Genomic DNA, 13,194 nt, shown 5'->3' on the forward strand with positions numbered 1-13,194 from the left:
AGGAAAGAAGAAGATCGACTCGGGGCTCGGAGTACCAATCATTGACAACCAACAGTACTTAAGTTAAAGATAAATATTAGTTATTACTTCCAAAATTCAACTTCAACTTCAAATTCAAGTAGTACATCCAAAGAAGCTTTCATGAAAAAGGCTTGGACTAAGTTTATTTTAATAAAAAAAAAATCATGCTATAATTTTATTTAATTAAAAAGACTTAAATTTTAATGAAAAACCCTTAAATTTTAATAAAAATGACAAAGGAACTTAAATTTTAATGAAAATGATATAATTTTAACATTAAAAAAATCTGACGCGCGGACCCACGCGTCCTCATGTTGTTTATGAAACTTATGACACTGTTTATGAAACTTACTGCATTGTTTACGAAAACTTATGACAATGTTTATGAAACTTACTACATTGTTTATGAAACTTAACAGTACTATTCATAAAACTTAACGGTACTACATTCTTCTCTTTCCTCTTCTTGAATATTCTTGGCACATTCTCACCTTCCAAACACATTTTCTTCTTCTAATTTTCTTCAATACTCATTAAAATACAAAGATTTAAAAATCATTTTCAGTAGTTTTCCTATGAAAATATATACATATATTTATCTTTTTGTTGCAAAACATTAGTGTGATGACGTATTTAAAATTCTCTCTGTCCAATGCAAAAAATCATAGCAAAAAATTGAAGCACCGAAACGAAAATCAAACAAAAATTTGTCTGCCGTGTAATAAAAAACAGAGGCAATTACGAGTAGTTGATTAAAGTGTAGTCTGATGGTTTGGATCTCAATTTTTACTTTTTTAACCTTTAACACGCTGCTTTCTCCAAGTCTGATGGGGTTTTTTGGGTTTTTTATGTTGTTTTTTGTTTTTTTTTTTGGGGTGGGGGGGGATTTTTATTTTTTTTTTATAAGTGATTTTTTATTTTTTTCTTATCATTAAATAAAGTTAGTTTATGTTTTTTTTTATAATTAAAATGCAAAGAATTGAAGTTTTTTTCATTAATTTTCCTTTAAAAGAATTTAGTTTTTTACTTTTCTTATTTTGTTTATATTATATTGTTATTCAAAAGAAGATTGAGGGAGAGGGATGTGGAACAAGAGAAGAATCTCTTCCACCAAGACCACCAAATAAAGTGATCCGAACTTTTGAAATTTCAATCTCACAGACACGCATCAGCCATGCATGGCACCTGCCAGTGTAGAGTTTAATAATTTATTGACTTTTAGATGAAAAGCCCAAATCCCATCTCTCCTTGTTGTACTGAATTGACGTTTACATTAATTGGGTTCTTGTTACTTGCATTTTTTTATTTTATTTTTTTGAAGTGCCAAATAGAGGAACAGTCATTGGTTGGAAGAAAGCCAATACCACAATATCAATGCCTGGACCTTTCAACTCACAGTGTGACAAATAATCACATTTTAAGAATAACATTGACAAGGTTACTAATCCTCTTCTTTAGGGAAGTCTACGAGGATCACATAAAGCTTGGGGAGACTGGACCCTTTGAAAGCCCAAGGTGAACTTCCATTGCATGATGCGTCCACAGACCAAAAGGTTTCAGATTCCTAGGGGCTCAGGTAATCCTCAAAGCCAAAATCATTCAGTCTTCCAATCATAGCTTCCAAACCCAGCATTGAAGAAGGAATTGGTCCGGCAGACCTCTGGAATCGAGAAGGGAATCCATCTTCAGTGGAAATGCACTCCCTGTAAAATAATGTGATAAATAAAAACAATACGTAAGAACAAGTAAGAAATATGATCCATTATTCAAATTGGTGATATGATAAATAAAAACAATACGTAAGAACAAGTAAGAAATATACTCTAGACCGTTTCACTATTGACCTTCTAAATTTGAGATCCGAACTCGATTAGATCATGTAAATTTTAGATCAAATCGGTTTATTTTAAATTAATTCTATGACGGAAGATTCCCTTTTTTTTTTTTTAATTTTCTTTCTGAACATGGTACCAAAATATCTTTCTCTGTAATTTAGTACCATTATTGTATTCATGAACAGTACATGTACTACCTTCACGCTAATCGGATGGACATTTGAAACTTTGAATGAACAGAACATGACAAAAAAGAAATATAAAATACAAGTCAAATGGTAAACTCACAGTAAATACAAGCCTATAAATTTCAGACTACAGGCTATCATGGAACTCATGAACAGAGACAAATTCTTATTTTGAACTTCCAAATTTTACAAAAACAAGATGAGTGGTGGTCCCCCTCAATATGGCCAATCTCCTCGTCCTAGTGGTAGTCATGGACTACCGTATGAGAGTAATTATTATATACAGTCAGGTGAATAATATCAACATGTGTCTTATGGGGTTCCCCATTATGGTGATTCTTCATCACATGTTGGTGGTTATCTGTCGTCAATTGCACCACCTAGGCATCCCTATTCTTACTATGGTGGTAGCCAAGACGGCGCTTCATCATCGTATGGTGGTGTTCTTGTATCACATTTGCTTTATGGGGTTCCCATTCCGGTGACTCTTCATCACATAGTAGTGGCCATGTTGGTGGCTATCCGCAAAACTCACCTATACCGTCAAGTGCACCATATGGTGATAGTCTTGCACAACATCTGTTCTTGACTGTACAAGTGAGTTTTGAGGATAGCCACCAATATGGCCACCACTATGTGATGGAGAGTCACCAAAATGAGGAACCCCATAAAGCAGATGTGATACAAGACCACCACCATACGATGATGAAGCGCCGTCTTGGCTACCACCATAGTAAGAATAGGGATGCCTAGGTGGTGCACTTGACGGCAGATAACCACCATCATGTGGGATTTCTTCCTCCTCTTCAAGGCCTCCAGACGTTGTGTCCGCAATCAACAATTGCGGTTGGGAAGGAGCAACTAATGATGTCGAAGAAAAGCTGCTGGATAGTTTTCGTGTGGTTTGGGGGAGGGCTTTGGATTTAAAGAAGTGAGTCCTTTTGTGGTAATGTTTTTTGGAATCAGCGAATCTGACGGTTAAAGTTACTGAAAGATATCGAAAGCAAATTCTTGTTTTTCGTGCATCATTGTTTTTTCGTGCATCATTACAAACTTTATGGCACAGTACTCGAGTTTGCTCCACAACGACTCACCTACTTCACAAAAAATTTACCCCACACATGAGTAGCTCCGTGCCAGCTCCTCAGTCAGTTGAAGTACATCTCATCGGCCTTCAGCCTTCAAGGGTGATGAAAATTGGACCCTCCGTTCAAAGGAAAGGAGCAACGACATCTCCACCTTTTACAAAGGAGTAAAGAACATGAACACCTCCACATTTTTATTCACGAGTGAACGGTCGAGATTAACTCGTTTAGTTCTTGTTGTAAACTAATGTGCCGGAAAGAATGATGGCGATCAAACTATTAATAAAATGCACACTGGCGCACGTTCTTCCATTTAAACAAAAAAAAAAAAAACAAACCTCCAACAGAAAACGATATGAAAATACTAATTGATTTGGCAACTATTTTATCAACTCCTCTGGCATCAATGACTTCTCAGAAAAATTGATTTCGCGTTGTGGTTGTGGCACTAGATACAGTGTCAAGCGTGGACATACTGGAAACAGAGAGAGACAATTAAGATGACGATTACTTCCGAATCTCGGATTGAGTTTAGAAAACCACACGAGGAACCAGACACATAAATGTTTGAATATACTGGAAGCAACAGAAGCTAGCTCGGTAGGTCTCCAATTTCCGATTTCCAAGCAATGTTGCATATACAAATCAAAGGGTCACTTCACAATGCTGCTGCACACCATATTTTCAACGTGCTTGATCGAGAATGATGTTCCCCCTGAGAGCCTCACCTGTTTCCAAAGGCAAAGAGCAAACATTGGCCCAACGAAACGAAAAGCAAAACGATGCAAGATTAAACACGGGAAACCCTCACAACTCCATAAACATTTCGTTACTATCTTGTGTCGCTAACAAACAAGAATCGAAAAACTGAATCTCAAATTGTGTTTCGCAAACAAGAAGCTACTACCTATTACTAAACCAATCAATACGCAGGGGGTTTTGCATCTCTAAGTAGTTCCAGTTTGACCCAATACACGTTTCAATGCAGGATCTAGATTGACTTAAATCGCAAACAATGCAATCAGTTGATTTTTGATCCGTCCAAAACGAACTTCTTCCTCAAGTGAAAGTGTGTGCACAGAAAATACATTGAATAAAGCTCTAGCTCTTATCACTGGTATTGCAGCAAATTAACTATGAAAGAGAATAAAGACTACCAACAAAGATTACTATTATATAAAATAAATGAAGGCCAACTCGTTGCAACCTGAAGTAGATGATTACAGGTATATTTCATGAGAAAGTCAGTGGGATTCTCTACAACATCTCCCCGTAGTACAACATTTTGAAGGAAAAACCACTGCAACAAGCATAAAACTGAGGCAACGGACCATGTTTTGCTCTCAAACTTAACCTCTAATAGTAAGGACAAGTAATCATCGGAAGCATTACGTAACCCAACCCTTAATATTACATACTGTAAAGGGGCGAGGCCTAGACCCGCCTTTTCCCTTAACTAGCTGCCGAACTCTAGTTACAATTCTCGAATGCCTAAGAACAAAGCTTTGATTTTCTTGATATATAGCACAACGGCGTTAGCCCTTATCCTCTACATATCCATACACTGACTCTATTAATCATGGACATCAAACACGAATGGAAGTTTTGAAATGATTAGTTCATAAGAATAAAAATGCATACAATGCCATAGGAACCAACTTGTATAAAAAACAATAATGGCAAGAATAGCAAATCCAATTCAGTTTAACTTAAAGGTGTGCAATCTGAAGACATATATCATTCATTTGTTGTTCAATGATGATGATGGTTCAATTAGATTGCAGTTGCTGCAGATGATGTGATTAAGTTGTGGTCTTTTAACTTAGACACAATAGACTTCAATCCAACCAAGGACTGCAAATGAAATGAAGGCCGATTCATAGAAACTTGAAGTAGATGATTACGAGTATATAACATGAGAATGTCGGTGGGATTCTGTGCAAGATCTCCCTGTAGTGCAACAGTTTGACGAAAAACCACTGCAACAAGCACAAAATTGAGGCAACAGAAGAGACCATGTTTTGCTTTCAAACTTAACATCATCGTAAGCACAACTATTCGTCCAAAGCATTACGGAACCCATCCCTTAATATTACATACCCGCCCTTCCCTTAACTAGCTTCCGAACTCTAATTACAATTCTCAAATGCCTAATGACAAAGCTTTGTCTTCTTGATATACAGCACAACGGCGTTAGCCCTTGTCCTCAACATATCCATACACTGACCCTAGTAATCACAGACATCAAACACAGATGAAAGTTTCGAAATGACTAGTTCGTAAGTGTAAAAATGCATAAAATGCCATAGGGAGCGGACAGGCCGCCCTTTCATTTGTTGTTCAAAGATGATGATGCTTCAATTGTATTGCAGATGACGTGTATACTTGAATAGTTGAATGACAACAAAAGTTTGACAATGCTTGCTTGTTGTGTTTCTATGGATGTAGTACAGTTAGAAGTTAAGGCCGCATGCAGGAGAAAGCAAATACAGTTAATGTGATAGAATTGGAAAGTTACCTTACAGACAAAACTTACAGGGCAAAGCAACCAAGCACGGCTGCGTGAGCAGTCCCAAAAGATTCTCCGCACCAATCGTATTCAAAGATGCGAGTGGAGAGGGTGTCGGCCTTGAAGGAGGAGAAATCGAATGATCTTTTTGAATCGCAGCCACCATCATTATAATTATAATCATCATCAGCAGGACTGGTGATGGTGGTACTTGGTTTGGAGAAGGAAAACTCAAAAGTTTGAACAAGAAGACGCATCTTCCAAAGACCTATTATTTTTGGGTGCTTGATGGGATTGGAAAGAACAAAGCAGACTTTTGAACCTCCTAGATGAGCAAAGCTATAATCGCATCGCCCCCAAAATTCACTTGGCAACCTTGGCTCCAGAATATGGATGGGCTTAATCCAAGTTCCGGAGTCATTGGAATCGGTACTGGACAGTTGACAGGCTACTATGCCCCAATTAGAACCAGAAGCCTTATAAAGGCCGTGGTGGTCCGCGTAATAATCTTCATAATAATGATAGTTATGTTCCAGGCAGCTAGTGAAGGCTTGTACACTAGGTGCGAAAGCGTAGGTGAACATTAGCTGACCACCAAGGAGGACCAAAGCCGTGCCATGGGAAGGAAGACGAGGAGGAGGGAGCCGTCTCCATCCTAGAGCGGGTTCAGCAACGTCGAAGAAGAAGAGCGGAGTTTCTGGGGAGGAGACCATGATCTTGGTGCCAACAACTGCATAAGAAAAGACAGGAACAAGCCATCTGCTTCCGACGAGGGGATGATCCGGAAGAGGATTCCAACACTTGTTTCGAGAGTCGAATACCTCGCAAGCCGGAGAAGCAATGAGGATTACAGGAGAGCCGGCAACAGCATAGAGGTCGCTGTTGATGTCAACCAGAAAGGGGCGTGTTTTCCCTTGCTTGAATTCCCCGAGGGGGCTTATTTCGCGCTTAATGCTAGGATTAGAGTCCTTAGTGTCAAACACATACACTTGTTTACTCGGATCTTCTGCGAATGGTCCGAATCCACTCCGTGGATTGTCTGGGGTTGGGGCCGGCAAGCCGCCGGCGAACAGAATTTTGGAGCCAAAGACTCCGCAGCCCATCATGAAGGTCCCGTTGTGCATGGAAGCCACTTTGCGTAAGTCGGACGACTCACCATTGGAACCGTCGGCCGCCGCACCATTGGAACCGTCGGCCGCCGCCTTTCTTCGGATCCTTTTGGCTGCCTTGGCTTTGGCTTTGCAAGTGGGGCATCTGGGAGATTGACAGCTTGCATCAGGTTTAATCTTGCAGGAGCAATTTAAGAGATCGCTCAGTTCGATGGCGTAGATTATGTAACGGCACCTGTCACAATCCGTATACTTGCGCTCCTCGATGCATATATACAGACGACGAGGACGAGTCTGCTCCATCTGTCCTCCTCCTGATCTCAACTGCAGCTCTTGGGTTTTTCCTCTTTCCGGGTTTGTGAGAAAATCAAATAAGGATGTCCCCTTGAACAAATAACACACACACACACACACACACACTCTGATCATAAATCTCTAACTCTCTTTTCCAAATAACACACTGATCCAAAACAGGGAATATAAAATGCACGTCCTTATACGTTTGTAACTCTCTTTTTCAACGTCCAAAATAGGGTATTCTAAATCTGTTTTTCATTCATCTCTCACAAACCAATCATACATTTAAAATAGGCCTTGAATAAAAATAGGGCATATAATTATACACCTCAATATGCCTAAGAACCAACTTTTCTCCTCCAACGATTCAAATTCCTAAATATCCCAAAAATAGTAAATCCATTAGTACTATATAAATGAAAACGCAATTTAAATCCATCAAACAAAACAATTCCACAATTTAAACGATTCAATCCTACTACAATTGAAATTCACGGAGAGAATGAAAAACCAGAACAACAAAATCTGTAGCACCTAAAAAGTTGTCATACAATATGTCAAGAAATCTAGTTCGTTAATTTCCCGCTGCTAAGGGGCATTATGTAAAAATAATTTAACAACTTTAGTAGTACAACGAATTAACTACTTATCCGGTGGGTTGCACTTTTATTCCAATTGATAAGGAAAGGAAATTGAAAATCAACCCCTTGGTCTTAGTTGTGGCTGCAAAGTGCAGGCCACCACCAAGTCTCAATGTTTTAGCAAAACACTTAAATAAATTAATTTCTGAAATGTAAAATATATTCCTATAACTTTAAGATGCCCATATAGTATTATCAAAGTCGAATGCCTGATTAATTTTGGAGTTGATATTTAAAGTTCCCATTTAATTTGTATTGGAAGCATTGTTAGACTATGGGTACGAACATAACATTGCGGGATTTCTTCCTCCTCTTCAAGGCCTCCAGACGTTGTGTCCGCAATCAACAATTGCGTTTGGGAAGGAGCAACTAATGATGTCGAAGAAAAGCTGCCGGATAGTTTTCGCGTGGTTTGGGGGAGGGCTTTGGATTTAAAGAAGTGAGTCCTTTTGTGGTAATGTTTTTTGGGATCAGCGAATCTGACGGTTAAAGTTACTGAAAGATATCGAAGGCAATTTCTTTTTTTTCGTGCATCATTACAAACTTTATGGTACAGTACTCGAGTTTGCTCCACAACGACTCACCTACTTCACAAAAAATTTACCCCACACATGAGTAGCTCCGTGCCAGCTCCTCAGTCAGTTGAAGTACATCTCATCGGCCTTCAGCCTTCAAGGGTGATGAAAATTGGACCCTCCGTTCAAAGGAAAGGAGCAACGACATCTCCACCTTTTACAAAGGAGTAAAGAACAAGAACACCTCCACATTTTTATTCACGAGTGAACGGTCGAGATTAACTCGTTTAGTTCTTGTTGTAAACTAATGTGCCGGAAAGAATGATGGCGATCAAACTATTAATAAAATGCACACTGGCGCACGTTCTTCCATTTAAACAACAACAAAAAAAAAAAAAAAAAAAACCTCCAACAGAAAACGATATGAAAATACTAATTGATTTGGCAACTATTTTATCAACTCCTCTGGCATCAATGACTTCTCAGAAAAATTGATTTCGCGTTGTGGTTGTGGCACTAGATACAGTGTCAAGCGTGGACATACTGGAAACAGAGAGAGACAATTAAGATGACGATTACTTCCGAATCTCGGATTGAGTTTAGAAAACTACACGAGGAACCAGACACATAAATGTTTGAATATACTGGAAACAACAGAAGCTAGCTCGGTAGGCCTCCAATTTCCGATTTCCAAGCAATGTTGCATACACAAATCAAAGGGTCACTTCACAATGCTGCTGCACACCATATTTTCAACGTGCTTGATCGAGAATGATGTTCCCCCTGAGAGCCTCACCTGTTTCCAAAGGCAAAGAGCAAACATTGGCCCAACGAAACGAAAAGCAAAACGATGCAAGATTAAACACGGGAAACCCTCACAACTCCATAAACATTTCGTTACTATCTTGTGTCGCTAACAAACAAGAATCGAAAAACTGAATCTCAAATTGTGTTTGGCAAACAAGAAGCTACTACCTATTACTAAATCAATCAATACGCAGGGGGTTTTGCATCTCTAAGGAGTTCCAGTTTGACCCAATACACGTTTCAATGCAGGATCTAGATTGACTTAAATCGCAAACAATGCAGTCAGTTGATTTTTGATCCGTCCAAAACGAACTTCTTCCTCGAGTGAAAGTGTGTGCACAGAAAATACATTGAATAATGCTCTAGCTCTTATCACTGGTATTGCAGCAAATTAACTATGAAAGAGAATAAAGATTACCAACAAAGATTACTATTATATAAAATAAATGAAGGCCAACTCGTTACAACCTGAAGTAGATGATTACAGGTATATTGCATGAGAAAGTCAGTGGGATTCTCTACAACATCTCCCCGTAGTACAACATTTTGAAGAAAAAACCACTGCAACAAGCATAAAACTGAGGCAACGGACCATGTTTTGCTCTCAAACTTAACCTCTAATAGTAAGGACAAGTAATCATCGGAAGCATTACGTAACCCAGCCCTTAATATTACATACTGTAAAGGGGCGAGGCCTAGACCCGCCTTTTCCCTTAACTAGCTGCCGAACTCTAGTTACAATTCTCGAATGCCTAAGAACAAAGCTTTGATTTTCTTGATATATAGCACAACGGCGTTAGCCCTTATCCTCTACATATCCATACACTGACTCTATTAATCATGGACATCAAACACGAATGGAAGTTTTGAAATGATTAGTTCATAAGAATAAAAATGCATACAATGCCATAGGAACCAACTCGTATAAAAAACAATAATGGCAAGAATAGCAAATCCAACTCAGTTTAACTTAAAGGTGTGGAGTCTGAAGACATATATCATTCATTTGTTGTTCAATGATGATGATGTTTCAATTAGATTGCAGTTGCTGCGGATGATGTGATTAAGTTGTGGTCTTTTAACTTAGACACAATAGACTTCAATCCAACCAAGGACTTTAAATGAAATGATGGCCGATTCATAGAAACTTGAAGTAACATGAGAATGTCGGTGGGATTCTGTGCAAGATCTCCCTGTAGTGCAACAGTTTGACGAAAAACCACTGCAACAAGCACAAAATTGAGGCAACAGAACAGACCATGTTTTGCTTTCAAACTTAACATCATCGTAAGCACAACTAATCATCCAAAGCATTACGGAACCCATCCCTTAATATTACATACCCGCCCTTCCCTTAACTAGCTTCCGAACTCTAATTACAATTCTCAAATGCCTATGACAAAGCTTTGTCTTCTTGATATACAGCACAACGGCATTAGCCCTTGTCCTCAACATATCCATACAATGACCCTAGTAATCATAGACATCAAACACAGATGAAAGTTTCGAAATGACCAGTTCGTAAGTGTAAAAATGCATAAAATGCCATAGGGAGCGGACAGGCCGCCCTTTCATTTGTTGTTCAAAGATGATGATGCTTCAATTGGAATGCAGATGACGTGTATACTTGAATAGTTGAATGACAACAAAAGTTTGACAATGCTTGCTTATTGGGTTTCTATGGATGTAGTACAGTTAGAAGTTAAGGCCGCATGCAGTAGAAAGCAAATACAGTTAATGTGATAGAATTGGAAAGTTACCTTACAGACAAAACTTACAGGGCAAAGCAACCAAGCACGGCTGCGTGAGCAGTCCCAAAAGATTCTCCGCACCAATCGTATTCAAAGATGCGAGTGGAGAGGGTGTCGGCCTTGAAGGAGGAGAAATCGAATGATCTTTTTGAATTGCAGCCACCATCATTATAATTATAATCATCATCAGCAGGACTGGTGATGGTGGTACTTGGTTTGGAGAAGGAAAACTCAAAAGTTTGAACAAGAAGACGCATCTTCCAAAGACCTATTATTTTTGGGTGCTTGATGGGATTGGAAAGAACAAAGCAGACTTTTGAACCTCCTAGATGAGCAAAGCTATAATGGCATCGCCCCCAAAATTCACTCGGCAACCTTGGCTCCAGAATTTGGATGGGCTTAATCCAAGTTCCGGAGTCATTGGAATCGGTACTGGACAGTTGACAGGCTACTATGCCCCAATTAGAACCAGAAGCCTTATAAAGGCCGTGGTGGTCGGCGTAATAATCTTCATAATAATGATAGTTATGTTCCAGGCAGCTAGTGAAGGCTTGTACACTAGGTGCGAAAGTGTAGGTGAACATTAGCTGACCACCAAGGAGGACCAAAGCCGTGCCATGGGAAGGAAGACGAGGAGGAGGGAGCCGTCTCCATTCTAGAGCGGGTTCAGCAACGTCGAAGAAGAAGAGCGGAGTTTCTGGGGAGGAGACCATGATCTTGGTGCCAACAACTGCATAAGAAAAGACAGGAACAAGCCATCTGCCTCCGACGAGGGGATGATCCGGAAGAGGATTCCAACACTTGTTTCGAGAGTCGAATACCTCGCAAGCCGGAGAAGCCATGAGGAGTGCAGGAGAGCCGGCGACAGCATAGAGGTCGCCGTTGATGTCAACCAGAAAGGGGCGTGTTTTCCCTTGCTTGAATTCCCCGAGGGGGCTTATTTCGCGCTTAATGCTAGGATTAGAGTCCTTAGTGTCAAACACATACACTTGTTTACTCGGATCTTCTGCGAATGGTCCGAATCCACTCCGTGGATTGTCTGGGGTTGGGGCCGGCAAGCCGCCGGCGAAGAGAATTTTGGAGCCAAAGACTCCGCAGCCCATCATGAAGGTTCCGTTGTGCATGGAGGCCACTTTGCGTAAGTCGGACGACTCACCATTGGAACCGTCGGCCGCCGCACCATTGGAACCGTCGGCCGCCGCCTTTCTTCGGGCCCTTTTGGCTGCCTTGGCTTTGGCTTTGCAAGTGGGGCATCTGGGAGATTGACAGCTTGCATCAGGTTTAATCTTGCAGGAGCAATTTAAGAGATCGCTCAGTTGGATGGCGTAGATTATGTAACGGCACCTGTCACAATCCGTATACTTGCGCTCCTCGATGCATATATACAGACGATGAGGACGAGTCTGCTCCATCTGCCCTCCTCCTGATCTCAACTGCAGCTCTTGGGTTTTTCCTCTTTCTTGGTTTGTGGGAAAATTCAAATAACACACACACTGATCATAAATCTCTAGCTCTCTTTTCCAAATAACACACACTGATCCAAAACAGGGAATATAAAATGCACATCCTTGTACGTGATAAGTTTGATTGTCCTTTTCGTTGTAGGACTCTATTACTTAGGATTGTTTTGTTTTTCAATAAGTTCCTATTATGTAGGAAGACTTGTTCTACGTAAACTATTTCCTTGTGCACGTTACCACTTTCCGTTAGTGTGGATCGTGGGCTATTTTTTAGGGTTTCGTTAACTATGTAAGGCTATATAATAGCCAACGTTTTTATTCAATAAACAAGTTATTCTCCCAGTTTGCTTGAGTCAGTTGCAGTATTGCTTTTGGTATTTTTGTTCTGGATCCCAACAATACATTTGTAACTCTCTTTTTCAAAGTCCAAAATAGGGTATTCTAAATCTGTTTTTCATTCATCTCTCACAAACCAATCATACATTTAAAATAGGCTTTGAATAAAAATAGGGCATATAATTATACACCTCAATATGCTTAGGAACCAACTTTTCTCCTCCAACGATTCAAATTCCTAAATATCCCAAAAATAGTAAATCCATTAGTACTATATAAATGAAAACGCAATTGAAATCCATCAAACAAAACAATTCCACAATTTAAACGATTCAATCCTACTACAATTGAAATTCACGGGGAGAATGAAAAACCAGAACAACAAAAACTGTAGCACCTAAAAAGTTGTCATACAATATGTCAAGAAATCTAGTTCGTTAATTTCCCGCTGCTAAGGGGCATTATGTAAAAATAACTTAACAACTTTAGTAGTACAACTAATTAACTACTTATCTGGTGGGTTGCACTTTTATTCCAATTGATAAGGAAAGGAAATTGAAAATCAACCCCTTGGTCTTAGTTGTGGCTGCAAAGTGCAGGCCACCACCAAGTCTCAGTGTTTTAGCAAAACACTTAACTA

At 39.6% G+C, this 13,194-nt stretch overlaps 2 protein-coding genes across 5 annotated transcripts; both read right to left on the bottom strand.

The window, feature by feature from the left end:
- Window positions 1-3,524: 3,524 nt before the first annotated feature.
- LOC125468010 lies at window positions 3,525-7,261 on the bottom strand. Of its 2 annotated transcripts, none has more exons than XM_048581744.1 (2): window positions 5,666-7,261; window positions 3,525-3,857 (listed from the first exon to the last, which is right to left on the bottom strand). In XM_048581744.1, the coding sequence occupies exons 1-2, from the start codon at window positions 7,174-7,176 to the stop codon at window positions 3,854-3,856; spliced, it is 1,515 nt and encodes a 504-aa protein (XP_048437701.1). In that variant the 5' UTR covers window positions 7,177-7,261; the 3' UTR covers window positions 3,525-3,853. The 2 variants fall into 2 exon arrangements, with proteins under 2 accessions (XP_048437701.1, XP_048437700.1); XM_048581743.1 differs by having other exon boundaries at window positions 5,648-7,260.
- A 1,402-nt stretch (window positions 7,262-8,663) lies between these two features.
- On the bottom strand, window positions 8,664-12,348 carry LOC103956970. Of its 3 annotated transcripts, none has more exons than XM_009369033.3 (2): window positions 10,786-12,347; window positions 8,664-8,996 (listed from the first exon to the last, which is right to left on the bottom strand). In XM_009369033.3, the coding sequence occupies exons 1-2, from the start codon at window positions 12,168-12,170 to the stop codon at window positions 8,993-8,995; spliced, it is 1,389 nt and encodes a 462-aa protein (XP_009367308.2). In that variant the 5' UTR covers window positions 12,171-12,347; the 3' UTR covers window positions 8,664-8,992. The 3 variants fall into 3 exon arrangements, with proteins under 3 accessions (XP_009367308.2, XP_009367307.2, XP_018505323.2); XM_009369032.3 differs by having other exon boundaries at window positions 10,768-12,346; XM_018649807.2 differs by lacking the exon at window positions 8,664-8,996 and adding an exon at window positions 9,003-10,229 and having other exon boundaries at window positions 10,768-12,348.
- Between the last annotated feature and the right edge of the window lie 846 nt (window positions 12,349-13,194).

Source organism: the organism of the source record quoted next, unplaced genomic scaffold (genome assembly GCF_019419815.1).
Source record: "Pyrus x bretschneideri cultivar Hongxiangsu unplaced genomic scaffold, Pyrus_bretschneideri_v1 Contig17, whole genome shotgun sequence".
NCBI lineage: Eukaryota > Viridiplantae > Streptophyta > Magnoliopsida > Rosales > Rosaceae > Pyrus > Pyrus x bretschneideri.

Coding starts and splice junctions, on each gene's coding strand:
- LOC125468010 (XM_048581744.1), bottom strand. CDS start 7,176: ATGATCAGAGTGTGTGTGTGTGTGTGTGTGTGTTATTTGTTCAAGGGG.
- LOC103956970 (XM_009369033.3), bottom strand. CDS start 12,170: ATGGAGCAGACTCGTCCTCATCGTCTGTATATATGCATCGAGGAGCGC.